The sequence below is a fragment of the Aquarana catesbeiana genome, linkage group LG05, assembly GCF_042186555.1.
Source record: "Aquarana catesbeiana isolate 2022-GZ linkage group LG05, ASM4218655v1, whole genome shotgun sequence".
NCBI lineage: Eukaryota > Metazoa > Chordata > Amphibia > Anura > Ranidae > Aquarana > Aquarana catesbeiana.
Genome location: NC_133328.1, coordinates 557,217,253 through 557,239,248, shown reverse-complemented (window position 1 = coordinate 557,239,248; position 21,996 = coordinate 557,217,253). Strand labels below are relative to the sequence as shown.

General features: G+C 41.8%; 1 protein-coding gene across 2 annotated transcripts in view; it reads right to left on the bottom strand.

The window, feature by feature from the left end:
* Nucleotides 1-6,033: 6,033 nt before the first annotated feature.
* The window catches only part of LRRCC1 (leucine rich repeat and coiled-coil centrosomal protein 1), a 104,740-nt gene continuing 88,777 nt past the window's right edge, over nt 6,034-21,996 (bottom strand). The window contains exons 20-21 of one of the 2 annotated variants that reach the window (XR_012244544.1): nt 7,280-7,466; nt 6,034-6,994 (exon numbers count right to left, since the gene is read on the bottom strand). Coding sequence is in view for 1 of the 2 variants with exons in the window: in XM_073631895.1 (XP_073487996.1) it covers nt 7,344-7,466 (123 nt within the window). In the remaining variant the exon portion in view is untranslated. Of the gene's footprint in view, nt 7,467-21,996 lie in introns of both variants that reach the window. The other variant, XM_073631895.1, reaches the window with a different exon arrangement.

Sequence of the window (21,996 nt, the reverse complement as noted above, 5' to 3'; positions counted from 1 at the left end):
TGAGCAGGAGGGTTTAGTGTTGGGGTAGAGCAGTGGGGCAGGTGAGAAAGGAGGTGTATTGGTGAGACAGATGAGCAGGGGGTTACAGTGGTGGGGCAGGAGAGCAGGGGGAACGGAGGTGAGACAGATGTGCAGGAGGTATATTGGTGGAGCAGATGAGAAAGCGGGTTACAGTGGTGGGGCATATGAGCAGATGGGTTCAGTGTTAGGACAGATAAGAAGGTGATTCAGTAGTGAGACAGAAGAGCATGGGGATACGGCGGTGGAGCAGATATGCAGGGAGGTACAGTGGTAGGGCAGATGAGAAAAGGTGGTACATTGATGAGGCAGATGAGCAAGGGGTTACAGTGGTGGGACAGAAGAGCAAGGGGGTACAGTGGTGTGGCAGATGTGCAGGAGGTACAGTGGTGGGAGCGATGAGAAGGGGGTTTTGGGGTGGGACAGAAACGCAGGAGGGTACAGTGATGGGGCAGATGGGCAGGGAGTTACAGTGGTGGGGACAGATCAGCAGGGGGGTTCAGTGTTGGGCCAGATGAAAAGGGGGTTACAGTGGTGGGAAAGATGACCAGGGAGTTCAGTGTTGGGGCAGAGGAAAAAGGAGGTACATTGGTGGGACAGATGAGCAGGGGGTTACAGTGGTGGGGCAGAGGAGCAGCGGGGTACAGAGGTGGGCAGATGTGCATAGGAGTGCAGAGGATAAAGGAGGTACATCGGTGGAACACATGAGCAGGGGGTTACAGTGGTGGGGCAGAAAAGCAGGGGGTACAGTGGTGGGACAGATGTGCAGGAAGTACAGTGGTGGGGCAGATGAGAAAGGGGGTTACAGTGATGGGGCAGATGAGCAGATACATTCAGTGTTAGGACAGATGAGAAGATGGTTCAGTGGTGAGACAGAAGAGCATGAAGGTACGGCGGTGGAGCAGATGTGCAGGGAGGTATAGTGGTGGGGCAGATGAGCAGGGGGTTACAGTGGTGGGACAGAAGAGCAGGGTGGTATAGAGGTGGGGCAGATGTGCAGGGGGTTACAGTGGTGGGGCAGATGTGCAGGGGAATACAGTGCTGGGGCAGATGAGAAAGGGGGTACATTGGTGGGGCAGATGAGAAAGGGGGTACATTGGTGGGGCAGATGAGAAAGGGGGTACATTGGTGGGGCAAATGAGCAGGGTGGTACAGTGGTGGGGTATATGTACAGGGGGTTACAGTGGTCTGGGGTGTGAAGGTGCATGAATTGGGGCTGATCTGAAGTGTGGAGTTGCAGGATGTTAATTTCTCACTACTAAAGTAGTTTACAGCGTATACTTTATAAAAAAATCATTCTCCTGATTGAGGGTGTACAGTTTAAATTTTTTTTTTTTTTTATAAAATCAGCATGCTTAATTTCTTTGAAAACATTTTTTGGCACACTGTGCTCAAAAGGATGCCTACCCCTGGTCTATCACATAAAATACATTTACGTTTTTGGTTGTAACATCACAATTTGTTTTAAATTTCAAGGTGTATGAATGCTTTTTCAAGGCACTGTATACAGTGCTGTGAAAAAGTATTTGCCCCCCCCTCTGATTTTTTTTTTTTTTGCATATTTGTCACACTGTCATGACTCAGATCATCAAACTAATTTTATTATTACACAAAGATAACCTGAGTAAATAAAAAATGCAGTTTTTAAATGATGGTTTCATTTATTAAGGCAAAAAAGCTGTCCAAACCTGCCTGGCAGCAACAACTGCAATCAAGCGTTTGCGATAACTGGCAATGAGTCTTTCACATTGCTGTGGAGCAATTTTGACCCACCTCTTCTTTGAAGAATTGTTTTAATTCAGCCACATCAGAGGGTTTTCCCAGCATGAACGGCCTGTGTAAGGTCATGATTCAGCATTTCAATTGGATTTAAGTCCAGGCTTTGACTAGGCCACCCTAAAACCTAAATTTTGCTTTGTTTGAACCATTTTGAGGTGGACTTGCTGTTGTGTTTCGGATCATTGTCCTGCTGCATAACCCAAGTGCACTTGAGCTTGAGGTCACAAACTGACGGCCGGACATTCTCCTTTAGGATTTTCTGGTAGAGCTCAGAATTTATGGTTCCATCAATTATGGTAAGTTGTTGAGGTCCTGAAGCTGCAAAGCAGCCCCAGACCATCACACTACCACCGCAATGTCTGACTGTTGGTATGATGTTCTTGTTATGAAATGCTGTATTAGTTTTATGCCAGATGTAATGGGACGCACACCTTCCAAAAAGTAAAATTTTTGTCTCATCGGTCCACAGAATATTTGCCTAAAATCAAGATGTTTTTTGGTAAATGTGAGATGAGCCTTTGTGTTCTTTTTGGTCAGCAGTGGCTTTGGCCTTGGAACTCTCCCATGGATGCTAGTTTTGCCCAGTCTCTTTCTTATTGTTGAATCATGAACACGGATGTTACCTGAGGCCTGCAGTTCTTTAGATGTTGTTCTGGGTTCTTTTATGACCTCCTGGATGAGTCGTCGTCATGCTCTTGGAGTAATTTTTGTAGGCCGGCCACTCCTGGGAAGGTTCACCACTGTTCCAAGTTATCCCCATTTGTGGATAATAGCTCTTCCCATGGTTTACTGGAGTTCCAAAGCCTTAGAAATGGCTTTGAAACCCTTCCTAGACTGATACATGTACATGACTTTGTTTCTAATCTGTTCTTGAATTTTTTTTAGATTGCGGCATGATGTGTGGCTTTTTGTGATCCGTTTGCGTGCTTCACTTTGTCAGACAGCTTCTTTTTTGTGATTTCTGGATTCAATAGGTCTAGCAGTAATCAGGTCTGGGTGTGGCAAGTGAAATTTAATTCAGCTTTACAAAAAATTGGGGTGAATCACAGTTCATTAATGATTCAGCATGGGAGGGGGCAATTACTTTTTCACACAGGGCCAGGCAGGTTTGAACAGCTTTTTTCCCCTTAATAAATGAAATAATCATTTAAAAACTGCATCTTGGATTTACTCAGGTTATCTTCATGTAATATTAAAATTTGTTTGATGATTTAAGTGTGAGAAATATGCAAAAAAAATAAAAAAATCAGGATGGGGCAAATACTTTTTCACAGCACTGTATATATTTTTTTATTGTTCTGTCCCATGTTGCTCGGTGCATCCTAATCCTAGCTATGAAGTATGAAATGCATTCCCTCATGCAGCAGCCAAATTTGTCAACAGCTAGAAAAGAGATGGCTGATTCATAACAGCAGCTTGTTTCGGCTGAGCACTTTCACCCCAGATCAGATTCTGGCACAGATCTGGTCACCATCCTGAGCAGCCTAATGAGGACAGCCATAGCGGAGCACCCGGAAGAAACTGGGTAGAAGATGCCGGCACCAGCAAGGGACATCTGACTGTTGAAGGAGTAGGTAATGCTAAGTTTAGTTCCACTTTAAGCAGCTGCAGCAAGTTTTTCCTTTTGGGATAAAGTTTTACATAAATGAATACAAGCTGATTATTGTAACCACCCCTGTCAGTGTTAAATGGTTTGTCTCAACCCAGTAAATGCCACTTGAAATTGCTGGACAGCTAATAAATAACAGACTTACTGGCTGGATCAGCAGGTAAAAAAAAAAAAAAAAAAAAAAAAGACAAATGCAGCCATTACATCCAAGAATTGAGAAGCTGCAATAGGTTGATGAATAAGATGATATACTTACTTTTTTCCTCACTCCCATCAGATGGCACTCTCCTCCACTACCCCATCTGATCGATTGCAGGCGCCCCCCAAAGTCCTCCTATACAATGTAGGGCTGCTGGTCCTGCATTTTAGGAGAGGACGTCAGTGAGTTGTGACCAATCCAGCTTCAACCTTCTGGAGCAAGGAATAAGGAAAGTATATCCTCTTATCCATCATCCCCCGAGCAAAGGTAGTAGTTAACCCTTGCAGTGGGGAGCAGGTTCATCTTTAATATTTACAGGTAGCTCACAAGACTCCTAAATGAGCAGTCTCAGGGCACAAAAAAAATAAAAATCAAATTAGGGAACACTGCCAAATCTCTATTTGTTTAATCTGTTCCACAAATGACTGCTTTCCCCTTCTTACTCCATTGCCTCAATCAGGAACGCTTCTATTTTGGTGATAGGTTGGTCAAGAGACCTCATTAGACATTCATTTTGCATGCCCATCCAACTAGTCACCAATGTCTGTGGCCAGTTTTAAAACTATCCCGTACTGGTAAAGTCTAAACTCTAGATCAGTGTTTCTCAACGCTTTGTGCATCATTTTAAAAGGTGCCTTGACTGAAAAATTTCGAGGCGCCCCAGTCTAAAATGTATAAAACTAAGCTTACAGTTTTTCATAATGCAGCAGCATTGACACATGTAGGGCACCCAAAATTAGAGGCGATATTCTTACAAAGCAATACACCTTTGCACACTGGTACAGATTAGTATTCCAGCGTTTCTTTCTCCCTCATCCAGCTAACGGGACCCCAATGTTGACTAAAAGGACCAGGAAAAGTGTAAACAAGGATATCCTTAGGCACCTGATGTCCTCCTTATCAACCGATGACATCACTGTGCGTTCAGAAGCTGGCAGCTAGCCTGCCCAGTGCCCAAGGTTGTAATCTTGCTCATTAAAAACCTGTGGCTTAGTGTAGCAAAAAAGGCCGTCTTGATCCACCTGCCAGCTTGTTGACAATTTTTGGGGTAATTTGGAGCAATTTTATCTTTCCAAGGCACCCCTGAAGAACCCAGAATGCACACTGGATGAAAAAATGGCAGCATAAGATGTTATGAACTTGATGGTCCCATAGGTGTGTTTATTTTGATGAATTAGTATTCTGTGATGCAACACACAAAGCTGCAATAGTATAAAAACTATGCCTTCTAGAATCTCCAATGAAGCAGGATATGAAGTACTCGGAACACACACCAACGCTGGGAGAAAAAAAAAGAAAAAAGTATTTGACTAATACAATTTGTTGGTCAGTTCAAAGGCATGTTGCCAATTAATAAATTGTTTATAAGAAGGAAAAAAATGCTGCACATTTAAAATGGTTGATTTTCCATTTTTTTTTACATGCCTTTTTTGCGTCAACAGGGTCTCTTCTGAGCATACATTTGTATCAAAAACTGAAATGTAGGTGGGCAGCTGAGTGCACATAGGCAGTTCCCATCATATTTAGAAAGTGAGAGATTGGCAAGCGGGAAAGACATAGCTATATATTTAGGCACGAGGGCAAATTCCTACGCTTTCGCACTCAAATGGAAAGACATGTGTCTGTACACCAGTTGTAATCTTCCTCCTTGTACTCCAGTAGTGGCAGAATGAAGTATAGGCAGTGATGTCATTTGGCACCTTTTTAAAATGACTGGTTCAAGAAAACATATTAACATATATACCCACCTGGGTGTATGCTGCATCTATCCCCCCGTTGTCTCTATACCGAGAACTGAACGATCAAAGACCGCCGATCATTCAGTTCTCCTCTTCAGTGAGCAGAGACTGTCATTCACTGGCTCTGTGCTTTGAATGACACAGTGCGATTTTTGAAAAGGTGCAGGTGCCTCTGGCATCTTTTATGTCATTTTTTTCAGATATTTGTTATGCTATGTATTCTGTGAAGTCTAAAACTTCAATAAAAATGTATTGAAAGTGAAAAGGTGCACGTGCTTCTTTCGGTGTGGTGGTGCAGTTAGTTTTTAGCTTCATAGACTGCAATGGGAGTGCATAAAAAACAAACGTACATTTACATGCATTTTTGGCAAGGTTTTAACAACCAGTTATTTTTGTCCATCACATGCAGCCCAACAGTAACTGGAGGTACAGTATAATCCATAACAGTGAAAATAAAAGTCAGGAACAGGAAAGATCAATATCTTTAATTTAAATAATGGATGTTTTGAGGACAGATGTTTCGATCAACAGGAGGCAGACCCTGTGTGTGTGCACAATACTGTGCTTAACTGCAACTTGTTTTGAATTAATAGCACTTTTTTACATTTTCTGCCAAACTTGGATGGTCTTGGGCTGTTTCTTTATATTATATTTTCTGAAAACATGGCAAATTAAAAAGCCTTAAACACTTTTAGTGAAAAATATTTATTAAAACAATAAATACACAGTACAATTATATGTTTAAACAAAATACAATTATTTTTTGGTGTCCACAGAGGAACACAGGAAGTCTTTAACCTTTATGTAATACGCTTGCCTATTTGACAAAGGTAAAAAAATAAAACTGGAAAAAAACAAAACAAAAACAAAACAAAAACAAAAATAGTAGGCCAGTCCAGGATAATCCTTCCTTCTACCAGCATACCTAAGTTATGAGGAAGACAGGAAGTCTTTCACCTTCATGATGTCCAAAAGCCATCCAACTTAGGCTCCTCTCACAGTGCTGCGCATTGAAAGTCACAAGATTTTGCGGCTGCGTTTTTGCGGAAATTTCAGGGAATGCCTGTGTAAACTTGAAGTCTATGGACCTCAACTCGCATCAAAGTCGCACCAAAGTAGTACAGGGAAGTCGGACAGATATGAGTTATCATGGAGTACGAATTGTCATGCGACTTTGATACAGGAAAAGTCACACAAGTGTGAAAGGGGCCTTAGGGTGGGCAACACAGCAAACAAATGCTAACAGGTCCAGGAAAACATGGCATCAGATGAGGCTGCAAAGTCCACCTGGTAGAACTTCGAGAACATGTGAACAGAAGACCAGATGGCAAGCTAGCAAAACTGGAAACAGTTGCTTGATGCTGAAAGGCAATAAAGTGCTCACAGATCTAGTAGAATGAGCCTTAACAGGAAAGAGTGGAAGCCCATCCTTGAGACCATAAGATGATGGTCTGAGCCTAGAAATGGTGGAATGAGAAGATGTTGCCCCCTTTCAGGGACTATCTAGGATGACTTAGGACACTAAAAGGGGAAAAAAGAACAGAGTCATTCTGGGAGTGGGGTCATCCTGGGCTGGCCTAGAGTTTGTTTGCCAGAGTCCAATCCTCTTGTAGGCCGCAGTATAATCCAAAAGGTGAAAGTCTTTGCGTCCTTTAATGGATGAGAAAGAAAATAAAAATATATTAATAAATAATATATTTTTATTACCGTCAGTTATATGAAAACTCTTTAAGAAGATAAAATTCTACTGGTATAATTATGTATACTGCCATTGCTGACCTCATGAACATGCTAACTGCATGGCTGTCTGAGGTTGAAGACTTTTGAAAGCCAGTAGGCACGACAGACAGGCAAGCAGCATTTTCAGAAGGAGATCACAGCAATAGAAGTCTGCATATTTCTCTAATGTAAGTTTCCTTTAAACTACGGACACACCTATAAACAGATGTAACTTTAGCCTTTTTAGCAACATAACATCTCCTTCCACTCTGTTGAAATGTTAGAAATGTTGCTGAATGTCACTTAATGCACTAGTGAGCCGCTTTATCTTTTCCTCCATGGCTTTCTTACTGTTAGCCGTTTCCTGCAAGAGCTGCCGCATTTCCTCTTCTACTTGATAAACCTGCAACAACAAAGTGGGCATTAGTGAGGTTGTATTATAGTAACACATTCTTGTTTTGTAGTTACCTGCATTTTTATAATGTAGCAAATTATATAACTTTTTTTTAAGAGAACATTTACATCAGTCCCTTCAGCAAAGGGTCGTATGATCGAGTGCGTTTACCATGCTCTTCATTATAGGTGACATGACATGGTATGAAATGACATATATGCAAGTGGCAGTTTAAATGTGTTTTTTATTCCACGTTTACATTCTGATCCCAGCTTCCTTGATTAGGCAGCCACTCACATGGAATTGCTTGCCTTGCATGCTTTTTCTAACTTTTCAGATTGCACCGACTAAATGCTTGCTCAATGTCAGTGGATGACGAGGTTGTAAATCCAGGAGAGGGGTGACAGCCTCAGAGCCTCCACCACTAACAGCAATTACAGTTATTATGTTTGTTTTTTGACAGGTTCCCTTTAACCAGATTACTCAGTAACTATGAAAGAATAAAGAATATAACTGCAGATGCAGAAGACAACTATTGCAATGTAAGCAAATAAAGAAAGAATGTGCCCCACTCAGAGAAAATCACCAATATGACTGGTACAAGACTTTGGGAAAAGACCAAAGACCATTGTTCTTTGCCTCCCACAACCCTTTCTGTTATTTGTACTTATAAGGCAAATTAAATTCAGCCATACAAATACAACAGTTGCAACAGCAATCATGTGGTCATTTACACAGCAGCAGGCTGAAAGAGAAATGTAGAAATGCAAATCATGAGTTTTGGCAAAAAGATGGAGTTACTGTATATGGAGGGGGGGGGGGCATACTGGAGTCATATAAAAATCCATAACTTTACACTTGTGAAAGGAATAGGAGTGTTCAGGTAAAACAATGTTTGAGAGAGGGTACTCCTCATTTGGGGGAAAGTTTCACACAAAAAAAAGACACACGTCCAACCTGTGTGTGCGCGATATATGTCAGTATTACATTATATATGTCTGTATGTTGCGGCTGTTCAGGTGCTTATCTAATAGTTTTTTGAAACTATCGATGCTCCCCGCTGAATCCACCGCCTGTGGAAGGGAATTCCACAGCCTTGCCGCTCTTACAGTAAAGAACCCTCCAAGTACTTTAAGGTTAAGCCTCTTTTCTTCTAATTTTAATGAGTGGCCACGTGTCTTGTTAAACTCCCTTCCGCGAAAAAGTTTTATCCCTATTGTGGGGTCACCAGTACGATATTTATAAATTGAAATCATATCCCCTCTCAAGAGTCTCTTCTCCAGAGAGAATAAGTTCAGTGCTCGCAACCTTTCTTCAGAACCGATATCCTCCAGACCCTTTATTAGCTTTGTTGCCCTTCTTTGTACTCGCTCCATTTCCAGTACATCCTTCCTGAGGACTGGTGGCCAGAACTGGACAGCATACTCCAGGTGCAGCCGGACCAGAGTCTTGTAGAGCAGGAGAATTATCGCTTTATCCCTGGAGTTAATCCCTTTTTTAATGCATGCCAATATTCTGTTTGCTTTCTTAGCAGCAGCTTGGCATTGCTTGCCATTGCTGAGCCTATCATCTACTAGGACCCCCTGGTCCTTTTCCATCCTAGATTCCCCCAGAGGTTCTCCCCCCCAGTGTATAGATTGCATTCATATTTTTGCCACCCAAATGCATTATTTTACATTTTTCTACATTAAACCACATTTGCCATGTAGCTGCCCACCCCATTAATTTGTTCAGATCTTCTTGCAAGGTTTCCACATCCTGCGAAGAAATTATTGCCCTGCTTAGCTTAGCACCACAAAAATAGGACAAAGGCAGGAAAAAAAATGTTTTTAACTACAAAACTGAAATAAAAGTTTTGGACGGAAATATTTTAAAGTGCATGTTACTTGGGGCGTGGCCTGGAGCTGCATGTGGTGAGACGTGCTTGAGCTGAGCTCCGCCGGTGGTGACTTTTATATTAGATCCTGTTCCCAGCAAACAGAGCCATCGGACCAGTACCTCACCACCAGAGTCCCGGTACACATCTGCACAATGTCACCACCTCGCAGAACAGCTGAAGCGGCTATTAAACTTGTGCAATTCTGCTCTGGCTCCCAGTCCTCCTCTGCAGCGTGCACTGCTGACAAGAGTGAGATCTTGGAGGCTATTGCTGCATGTCAAACATCCCTCACTACCAGAATAGAGGAGGTGAAGATTGACATATCGTTGCTCAGGCAGGACATGCAGCAACTAAGAGACAGAGTTGGGAAATCAGAACAGTGCCTGGGTCAGGTAGAAGACGCCATCCTCCTCTACGGGAGTCATCCGACCAGGCACACCGCATTATAGCACAACTGCAGCAGAAGCAAAATGACCTCGAGAATCGCATGCGGAGGAACAACTTGCGATTCATAGGTCTCCCTGAAGGTACAGAAGGCAACAATCCAGCTACCCTCTTGGAAGAGTTGCTGACTACTGCATATGGGCGAGAGGCCTTCTCACAATCATTCGTTGTGGAACGTGCACATCGGATGCCTGCAAAGAAACCACCCCAGGGTGCACCCCCTCGAGTCTTTAATGCTAAATTCCTTAACTATAAGGATCGTGATGCCATCCTCCGCCTGTCAAGAGAGGTTTCACTTTTTTGAGGAACCGAGGGCTGCCAGAGACTGGCTGGACCAACCTTACCCTGCATAAGCTGTGAGTACTATGTGGAAGTTTTCCCCTTTACCTTTTCACTTCATGCTGATTATTGCCTGGGCCCCTGACACTCCCTAGGGGGAATCGCACTCATATTCAGACTGTTCCTTTTGTTTTTAGTCTTGCATAAATCCCCTTATTAGTGCAACCCCTCTTCATAACATTGAACATATAATGGCCCAGGTCTGCATGTTGCCCTAACACATTATGGGACTTTCCTTTGCCTCAATACTGCCGGCGGGCTCAGTGATACCCTGCGGTTGTTTTTCAGCTTTACCGCTGTGCACAACCGGTGAGACCCCAGGCAGTAAATTCCAGAGGATTTTCGTCTCCCTCGCTCCTGTTAGACTGTTGGAGGAATTACCCCCCAAAGGACTTCAGCGCCCATGTTGATAAGTAAGCTGCCCCAGCCAGTGTCAATCCTGGTGTGGTCACTGAGCTGGCGTTCAATTCGACACTCTTACCAGTTGATCACCTTGTTTGGAATTTATGCTCGTACAAGTTGGGGTGGGTGCAGAGCTGGCTGGGTTAGGGTTTTGTTACTACTAAGAATCAAGTTTTTGGTGTTTATAGCATATATTTTTTACATGAATAGAACCAATCACAGCGCCAATGCAAAATTGAGCCGTGTAAGCCTACCCGGCTTAACTGCCATATCATGCTATATTTATGGCCAGGCTAAGGTTTCTGACATGGAATGTCAGTGGATTGGGAGATAAATTGAAACGCACTGCAGTGTTCTCCTTCCTTAAAAATCAGAGGGCTGACGTGGTTGTGCTGGTGGAGACCCATGCACAGGGACACCTGCAGCGGGCGCTGCAGAACCCCTGGATTGGTTGGGCATACCACTCTACCCACACATCATACTCCAGGGGCGTCTCAGTTCTGGTGGCTAAGTCAGTACCCTTTGAGGTCAAATCTGTGGTGTTAGATCCCCAGGGAAGTTATGTGTTGCTGTATGCCAAAATAGCGGTTAACCTCATATTAATACTTGCTTGGTACATTCCCCCTCCCTTCAATTTCACCATTCTTAGTAAGGGATTTTCGTTCATGGCTAAATACCCAGGTGTATCGGCAATCTGGTTAGGGGATTTTAATATGGTAACCAATCCCTTCCTTGACTGTCTGGGACAGGGCTCACAAACACCCATGCCAGATCATGCCACCAGGTTTAGCAGACTAATGACCAGTTTTGACTTAGTGGATACCTGGCGAAACCTATACCCAAGGCACCAAGCTTACTCCTGCTTTTCTAGTTCTCACTCTACTATGTCCCGCATAGACCAAGTGTGTATATCCGGTACTTTAACTCCATGGTAACATAACGCCGGATTTGGGCCCAGACTACTCTCTGACCATTCTTCTTACTGGGTTGAACTGATGTCTTATGACAATCCCCCTCCCTTAAATTGGAGGCTAAATCCTTTTTTGGTTAACCATACTCCCCGACACAGACAGGTTAGTCTTGGAATGGGCATTCTTTTTTCAAAACAACACAGACAGGTCCACTCCACTAAATATATGGGAAGCGTTCAAAAAACATGCTAGAATGATACTTACTGAAAGCATATCCAGTTTTAGGAGGAATTTTCTAAGCTCACTTTTACCCAACCTACAACACAACTAGTGGAAATGTAAAACGAATATGTAACATCTCCTACACCAGCCACACTGGCACAGCTGAAGCTGCAAACCAGGGCTGTTGACCAAATGTGCCAGGAGAGGGCCAAATATAAGATGTTCTTCAGTAAATAAAAAGCCTTTGAACATGGGGAACGCCCAGGTAAGCTATTGGCTTACCTGGCACAACTCGACTCCAGACCCCCCGGTGGTCATTACCCTGAAATCCGCCACGGCAGGTGACATTACAGACCCCACCTTGATTGTCAAAGAATTTGAAAGTTTCTTTAAAGATGTATACACATCCAAGGTTAATTATCCTACACAAGACCTAGTAAATTTGTTCAATACCCTTACACTCCCTAAACTAAATGCAGAACAAGTTGAGATGCTCAAGGCCCCATTGTCCGCAGATGATATTAAACTTGCTATTTCCCACTTTGCTAAAGCCCCGGGCTCTGACGGACTACCCATTGAATTTTATGCCCATTTTTCAGAAACCCTTATCCCTAGACTTCTCACTTTATACCAAGCAATATTTAAAGCTAAGGCCCTCCCCGAATCCATGCGTGAAGCCATCATAGTACTGATCCCTAAACCAGGCAAAGACCCCCCACTTACCCAAATCATACAGGCCTAACTCACTTTTACAAACTTTTATCAAAATTCTAGCAAAAATCCTAGCCCTGCGTTTAAATAAGGTTATCCTTTCCCTTATACACCCGACCAAACGGGCTTCATGCCAGCCAAAAACACGGCCTTTAATACTAGACGTCTTTTTATGAACGTCCAAGCCTCTCATCAGCAAATAGGATCTAGAGTAGTCGTTTCCCTTGAAGCTGTCACTGCCATTTGACTGAGTCGAATGCCTTATCTGTGGCATTGTTTACATAGATTTGGGTTTGGCCCTAACTTTGTCCAGTGGCTCACTATCCTATACAATGCTCCTCAGGCTAGAGTCGTGGCTAACGGATGGACATTTGCTGCTTTCCCACTTTTTTGGGGAACACGGCAGGGATGCCCCATCTCACCATTACTGTATGCGCTGGCAGTGGAACCGCTGGCAGTGGCGCTTAGAGAACATCCGGACGTCTACGTTCTGTCCTCAGGTATAGTGGAGGAATGGGGGGACTCTACGCGGATGATATGATACTATACCTTTCTGACACAGGTCCCTCCCTTTAGACGGCCCTACAGATTATCGAGGAATTTGGCAGGTTCTCAGGGCTTAAAATGAACTGGGACAAGTCTCAAATCCTCCCCATTGATATATTTCCCCCATCGAGAGAACAGGCTAATTTACCCCTAGTAAGAATGAGTATTCTTAAGCACCTGGGGATACAGATCTCCTGGTTGTTGGCAGATGTTATCCCTCTAAATGTCGAACCCCTAATCCCATTTATTAAATCTAGGATACAGACATGGGCAAGACTACCGGTGGGGGTGATGGGTCATATAGGCTTAATTAAAATGATACTTTTGCCAAAAATCTTGTATGTGATATGGCATTCCCAATATACATCCCCTTCAAATACTTAAAAATTATAGACACGCTTCTACAATCCTTCGTATGGGGACCAGGCAGACACAAACTCTCATGGAAAACATTACAGTGCCCGACATTGGGGGGCCTTGCTGTCCCGGATGTTGGGCCCTACTATTTAGCCGCACAACTTTCCCATTTCTATCATATAGATAAGTCAGATAAACATAGGTATTTGGCCTTTGTATCCGATTCCACAGACTCACACTTCCCACACCCCTTCTGTGATATACTGAGAGGACTGAAGGGCGCGACGATATCTCCCCATCGTTCCAAACTCTTATTCCAATACAAAAGGGTTTGGGATCTGGTGACAACCAGGTTGGACTGTCCAGTATTTCATGATAACACCCCTCTTTGGTACAACAAACATCTTCCAGAGCTCCTTCAGATACCTGGCCCCTCAATCTGGATATCTCGGGGAATAAACCTACTGTCACATGTACTCTATAATGGAGAAATTAAAACTTTTGACCAGCTCAAAATGGAATTCAATCTCCCAAATCACATGTTATTTCGCTTCTTTCAGGTATGCCATGCCCTCCACACTCAGTTCAGGACCATGCATCCCATACTATCCTCCCTAGACATACTTATGGCGATTCTTCGTGAAGAACCACGTCGGCTAATATCCCTCTTTTATGGTATGCTTAATACGCCCTCTACAACCAAATTAGCATACTCAGTTAAACGGAAGTGGACAGATGGGATAGGTGTAATAGAAGACGAGGACTGCAGTGACATATTGGAGACTCCAAAACTGGTTTCTCCTAAACTGTCTAACAGTCTTATACAAACCTACATTACCCATAGAGCCTATCTAACTCCACAACGTATGGCCAAATTCTGCCCATCTGGCAGTGACAGGTGCCCCAGATGTCTGATTGCTGTTGGTACCTTCGACCACATTATCTGGCAGTGCCCTCGGATCCAGGGATACTGGTCTTAAATAGTTCAATTCTTGCATGATCAGATGGGTTCACCAGTAGCCCTGGACCCTAAACGATGTTTATTGGGCCTATTCCCTGAAGAGGAAATGGACAAATTTACACGCCACTTTTTACATGAAACGCTGTTTACAGCAAGGAAAATAATAGCTCGTAACTGGATCCAGGCGGCGGCTCCTACGTTGTCGGCTTGGATTGCAGAGATACACTGCCATATAAAAAAGTGGTCTATACGAACAGGGGGTGCACGGCCAAATTAAATAAAATCTGGGACAGATGGCTGAAATCCCCCACAACCTGTGAATCGTAATTGAGCCTGATATATGCTATGCCTGTGCAACTTACTGCTTGGATCATGCTCTGTTAATATGCAAATATACATTATATGGTCTCTTAACGTACATAGGGAAAATAACACCAAAAATACTGGTTGAACTTGATTTATTAGTTTAATACTTATTTTTAATTTTACTTAGAAGTTTATTGAGTAGAACGGTTATATTTACTATGCATGTAACAATTGTACAACTTTCTTGCATACCTCTTTTGTACTAAAAATGAAAATTCAATAAACTTTTGTTTCTAATAATAAAAAAAAAAGTCTATGTTACCCCAAAATTTTGCATTTTATCTATGTGTGTTCGTCTGTGTATACTTTTATTATAGTAGTCTATCAGTTTGAATCACTGCATACAAGAGAAATACCTTGCTGATCCTGCTTCTTGTTTTAAACATAAACCACATAAGCAAATTCATGCTTGCCTGGTCAGTTTGCACCCCAATACTTGCAGTCAGTTACCTGTATCTTCCATTGTCGATTCATTGGCCAGGCCCCCAACCTAGTCCTTTCTAGTTGATTGTCAATCTGGTGTCAATAGCCTTCATTCCGGATGACAAACCTAATTCAGTAATATCACACTCCTGTAACTGCAGTCAGGCTGATGAGCATTAGCAAATCACAACCTGCCTTATAATGGTACAGTCTGTAGGGATTTGGAGAACAGAAAGCACAGCCTTCTGAAAATGGCGGCACAGTGGTGTAGTGGTAGCACTCTCACCTAGCAGTAAGAAGGGTCACTGGTTCAAATCCCAACCACCCAGACACTACCTGCTTGGAGTTTGCATGTTCTCCCTGTACCTGCGTGGGTTTCCTCCGGGTACTCCGGTTTCCTCCCACACTCCAAAGACATGCTGGTAGGTTAATTGGATCCTGTCTAAATTGTCCCTAGTATATGTATGAATGTGAATTAGGGACCTTAGATTGTAAGCTCCTTGAGGGTAGGGACTGATGTGAATGTACAACGTATATGTAAAGCGCTGCGTAAATTGACGGCGCTATATAAGTACCTGAAATAAATAAAATAAAAAATAAATACATAGACAGAGAGTGTAGTGATGCAATTAAATTCCTGCTCCTTGCTAGTTAAATGGGGATGGGCTAAAATGCTTTGCGGTCATTTGACTGCAAGAAAACAAAAACAAAAAACAAAAAAAAAGTTACTGAAAGTATGGTGAAAATGGAATATTAACTTTAACTTAGTGTCTGTGCAGATGAGTGTACACATATACTGAAAGAGAACTTAGTCTGAGAGGAATGTAGAGAGGCTTCCATTGCCAATCTTTAGTGTGACATTTTTTTTCCAGTAAATATGTTCTGTTTTTCCCATTACTTTCTGTCCCAATGTTGAGGGTGGACAGGGTGAATGTCCCCAGCAGAGACTCCAATAAAAACCTGGTTAGGAGGCTTCAGAGGCTTATAAGCACAGTATTTATATTGGATACATATTCCAGTTTACCTTCCTCTAGACCAGGGTTCTCCAAGCTTTATGTACAAAGGGCCACTTTACTGCCCTTTAGACCATAGAGCTGCTGGACTGTGGATATTGGCAATAAAAAGTGTTCCAGCGCCAGTGGGATTTAAAAAAATATAAAATTACGTGGTTAGTAGGAGGTGGAATGGTGCCCCCTCATTGGCATCAGCGAGAGGAATGGTGCCCCCCTGTTGGCATCAGCGAATCTTAGGTTTGAAAACTTCAGTTAAAGTTTGATATTTAACAAGCTTACTTTTGAACCAAAAGATTGATGTCAGTTGTAGTTTTAATCTGCTTTCAGAGTCCTCCCTTTGAAACACAAGGGTGATCCGCTCTCAGTGGGGGTGAGGAGGTGCAATTACAGAAGATATAGATGCACACAGAACTTGTGTACAACATAAATAAAAAGCATGCAAAAGAGCCTAAGCAGCTTTCTACTTCTGTAGAAATACACTGAGCAAAATTATAAACGCAACGCTTTTGTGTTTGCCCCTATTTATCATGAGCTGAACACAAAGATCTATGACTTTTTCTATGTAAACAAAAGGCCTATTTCTCTCAGATATTGTTCACAAATCTGTCTAATGCCGCGTACACACGAGCGGACTTTACGGCAGACTTGGTCCGGCGTACTGGATTTCGTCGGACAATTCGATCGTGTGTGCGCTCCAGCGGACTTTGTTTTCTCAAAAGTTGGACGGACTTAGATTTGAAACATGTTTCAAATCTATCCGACAGACTCGAGTCCCGTCGAAAAGTCCGCTCGTCTGTATGCTAGTTCGACGGACAAAAAGTCACGCTAGGGCAGCTATTGACTACTGGCTATGAACTTCCTTATTTAAGTCCGGTCGTACGTCATCACGTACGAATTTGTCGGACTTTGGTTGATTGTGTGTAGGCAAGTCTGTTCATTCAGAAAGTCCGTCGTAAAGTCCGTCGTAAAGTCCGTCGTAAAGTCCGTCGAAAAGTCCGTCGAAAAGTCCGTCGAAAAGTCCGTCGAAAAGTCCGTCGAAAAGTCCGTCGAAAAGTCCGTCGAAAAGTCCGTCGAAAAGTCCGTCGAAAAGTCCGTCGAAAAGTCCGTCGAAAAGTCCGCCGGGCAAAGTCTGGGGCAAAGTCTGCCGCAAAGTCTGCTCGTGTGTACGCAGCATAAGTCCTGGCTCGCATTGTTAAGATTTGACATGTCAAATCGGCGGCAATGGCACCGATTTCAAAAAGTCGTTTCTGTACTACTTTTTGCGATTTCGGCCTGCGATTTACATTGACATTTGTGCAGAAACCTGCACAGATGTCTATGAAATCGCGGACGAAATCGGGACTGACATGTGGGAGTAAAACGTGGTGCCCATATTTAAAAAGGGATCAAAGTCTTTACCAAGTAACTATAGACCTGTTAGTTTAACTTTTATAGTCAGGAAGATATTGGAGAGTTTTTTTAATAAAAGACACATAGATTAGTTCTTTCTGGGAAAAAAAATATTTTAAGTAACAGACAGCATGGATTCATGAAAGACAGAAGAAGTTATCAAACAAACCTGATTTCTTTTTATGAGGTGGGAACGAAAAACTTGGCAAGAGGGGTGGCTGTGGACGTGGTATACTTGGATTTTGCAAAAGCGTTTGACACAGTTCCCCACACACGACTAATGTGTAAGGGAAAGTCTACAGGCTTGGAAAGATCAGTTTGTAAATGAATAGTAAACTGGCTAAAAGACCAAATTCAGAGAGTAGTGGTTAATGCTTCTTACTCTGAATGGTCAGTGGTGTACCCCAAGGTTCAGTGTTGGGACCCTTACTTTTTAATATCTTTATAAATGATATAGGGTCTGGGATTAAAAGTAGCATTTCAGTCTTTGCAGAAGACACCAAGCTATGCAGTGGAATAACGTCCTTACAGGATGTCTCCACTTTACAACCCAACCTTAATGCACTGTTTAATTGGGCAACTATGTGGCAAATAAGGTTTAATGTTGATAAATGTAAAGTTATGCAAATGGGGGCTAAGAATATGCATGCATCATACATACTAGGGGCAGTACAACTGGGGGAATCCGTAGTGGAGAAGGATCTGGGGGTTTTGGTAGATCATAAGTTTAATAATGGCATGCAATGCCAAACTGCGGTTTCCGAGGGAGGGGGGGAGAGGGAGAGAGAATCATTTGTTAAAGACCTCATCTGGAATATGCAGTTGAGTTTTGGGCACCAGTTCTCAAAAAGGATATTGGGGAACTGGAAAAAGTGCAGAGAAGAGCAACCAAACTGATAAGAGGCATGGAGGAGCTCAGCTAAGAGAAAAGATTAGAGGAACTGAATTTATTCCCTCTTGAGAAGGGGAGATTAAGGGGGGATATGATCAACATGGTGTTGAGTTATTCATTTTAAGGTCATCACAGAGGACAAGGGGGCACTCTACATTTAGAGGAAAAAATATTTCATCTCTAAATTCAGAAATATTTCTTCACAGTAAGAACTGTGAAAATGTGGAATAGACTCCCTCCAGAGGTGGTTCTGGCCAGCTCAGTAGATTGCTTTAAAAAAGACCTGGATTATTTCCTAAATGTACATAATATAACTGGGTACTAACATTTATAGGTAAAGTTGATCCAGGGAAAATCCGATTGCCTCTTGGGGGATCAGGAAGGAATTTTTTCCCCCTGCTGTAGCAAATTGCATCATGCTTTGCTGGTATTTTTCGCCTTCCTCTGGATCAACTGTGGGTGAAGGATTGTGTATATGGGATTGTTATTTTTTTTTTTAAGTTGGTTGAACTAGATAGACTTACGTCTTTTTTCAATTTGACTAACTATGTATGTAATGTAAATGGCAGTACAATTAACTCTTCTAAATTATCTCCTCTGCATAGTAATAATAAATACCCCTCAAGATACGTACATGCAGTACTGTGTTAGCCATAGAAAGCAATAGTAATAAAAAATGTTGGCAATACCTTTCATTGGCGGAGTTTATTGTGAGGTGCAAGCCTTCGAAACAGTTTCCCTCTTCAGACATAGTTTCGTTATTCACTTTGAGTAGAATCATTATATATATATATATATATATATATATATATATATATATATATATATATATATATATATATATATATATATATATATATATATATATATACACACACACACCGTATTTATCGGCGTATAACACGCACAGGCGTATAACACGCACATTCATTTTAAGAGGGAATTTTCAGGGAAAAAAAATAAATTTTAAATAAGGAACTTTGAAGCAAAATAAGGGTCAGTGCCCATCTGCAGCCTCACCATTGCCCATCAATGCAGCCTGATCAATACCCATCTGCAGCCTCACCATTGCCATCTATGCAGCAGCCTCCCCATTGCCATCTATGCAGCAGCCTCCCCATTGCCATCTATGCAGCAGCCTCCCCATTGCCATCTATGCAGCAGCCTCCCCATTGCCATCTATGCAGCAGCCTCCCCATTGCCATCTATGCAGCAGCCTCCCCATTGCCATCTATGCAGCAGCCTCCCCATTGCCATCAGTGCAGCCTGATCGATGCCCATCTGCAGCCTAGAGGGAGGGGGGCGGGAGGAGCCCCGACAGATTACATACAGTGAGAATCTCCTATGATAGACAGAACAGTGGTCCAATGGCGGCCCAGGAGACGTGACTTCCCATTACAGAGGCCGCCATGTAAACAGGAGATTCTCACTGTATATAACCTGATGGCGCTCGTCCCGCCCCCCTCCCTGTCTCCTACAAGGCAGCTAAAATTGAAGTATTGGCGTATAACATGCACACACTATTTGTACCCGATTTTCATAGTGAAAAAGTGAGTGTTATACGCCAATAAATACTATATATATATATATATATATATATATATATATATATATATATATATATATATATATATATATATATATATATATATATATATATATTAGTTTCATTATTCACTTTGAGTAGAATCATTATTTACATATACACATACATACATACATATATACTGTCACTGTAAGACTTTATAATATCCTTGGTTTGTTTGTTTTTTTTCTTCTTAGATGGCTTGTTTCCCAATAAACAAAACTAAGGAACACCTGTGATGACACAGACTACTGATAAGGACTCAAAGGCCGCTCAAAATAGGCTTTTGTACCAAAACCTGTCGGAACGGACCAGATACGGCTGAAATCTCTTTTTTTGCTAGTCACATTACGTAACCACCTACTTAACTGTCCCCCTGCTGTTAAGAAGATATGAATGCTGATTGGACTAAACTATACAGTCACACCTATAACACGCTTGGATCTGTTGGATATTCATAAGTATATATTGTATAGCCTGTAGATGTAACCTCAGAAACACTTTCACTTTACTTGCTTTATTGAGAACTGTGTATTGTGTTTCTCCACTGGAGTGTATGAATAAAGCACCTAATTTTCTTTTACAAAGATTTGGATCTACTATCTCATCTGAATGTCTTGTTTGGAGACTCCCTAACCTGATGTAACAACTTCTATACCCACGAGTACAATGGATTTATAAAAGAATACAAGCTCATGAAATCAACAGCAAACAAGGTAAAAAATAAATGGAAAAACAAAAACACGGATCTATAGGGCAAGGATTTTCTTTGCAAATGAGTCCAGGCAATAAACACACCTCTGCCTAAACTAGAACTATAGTCAAATCTTTTTATTTATTATTTTGGATAGAGCAAAGGAGGGTTATAATCATCTGTGTCTCATTTTGAAGATTTGCCAAATAGGAAGTAAACAGAAATACCTGCAAATTAAGGGAATTTCTTTGGGATCCCCACGTGACCAAAACTTGTGTCCCCATTGGAAGATTCCCCCTCTATTACTTTTTTTGGGAAAATGCAAAATTTGGGATTTTCTATTACTTTCACTTTGAATGATAATGGTACAGGACAAACAGAGGAGGATGAATCTCCCTAACCGGGGCACAGACAGCAATACAAACTGACAGGGGTTATAATCCCTCTCAACTCTATCCAAAACTACAAAAAAAAGGTTTTGCCTTTAGTATTTTTTTTTTTTGGACTAATTTACATATAACTTCCTTTCCCAACTGATCTGTATTTTTGTCTCTGTCTCTGCATTTAGCTTACCTTGCTTTTTTGTTATTTATTGAAACCATATTTGAAGAGGGAAACTAAGGGGTAGATTTACCAAAACTAAGGCGCACAGAATCTGGTGCAGCTGTGCATGGTAGCCAATTGGCTTAACTTCAGCTCGTTCAATTAAGCTTTGGCAATAAAACCTGGAAGCTGATTAGTTTCCATGCAGTAGAGCCTGATTTTCAAATCTCCAGTGTTTTAAAAGCTTGCTCTTTGAAGGCACTCACATTTCATAATGAAATGAAAAAAAACAAAAAACATTTGCTATATATTTAGGGCTCATTCACCCCTTTGAATTTTAACGTGCATTAACACATGCTGGCTTGCCATTTTCTCTTTACTGGTACTAATTTACATATACGGAATGCATTAACATGAACGTGCAAAAGGTCAAAAAAGCTAATTTTTTAACATGTTGATGTGTATTATAGGGATTTTAGACAGAAATGGTAATGCATTTCAAAGCATTATAAAAAAACAAAACAAAAAAAAACGGACAGAAGAACGGGCTGCAACTCAAGTCAAATTATTGTGGATCCAGCCTCAAGGCTGAACCTCCAGGAATTGAGCCACTTTGGAAAATGTTCCGGATTACTAGGGGTTAAAGTGATTGATAATGATCACCTTGTAAAACAACCCATTCAGTTTAAAACTGAAATGAAAATCAAAACATGTGTGTATAGATAAAAAAAAGGTATTTATAATGTTTTTTTTTTTATATATTTTTTTTTTTTAGAAGTGATCACATGGATATGTCAGGACAAGTCTGATTATTCAAGGAGAGCAGGCTGAGTTCCAAGCATCGCTAGAGAACTAACCATGG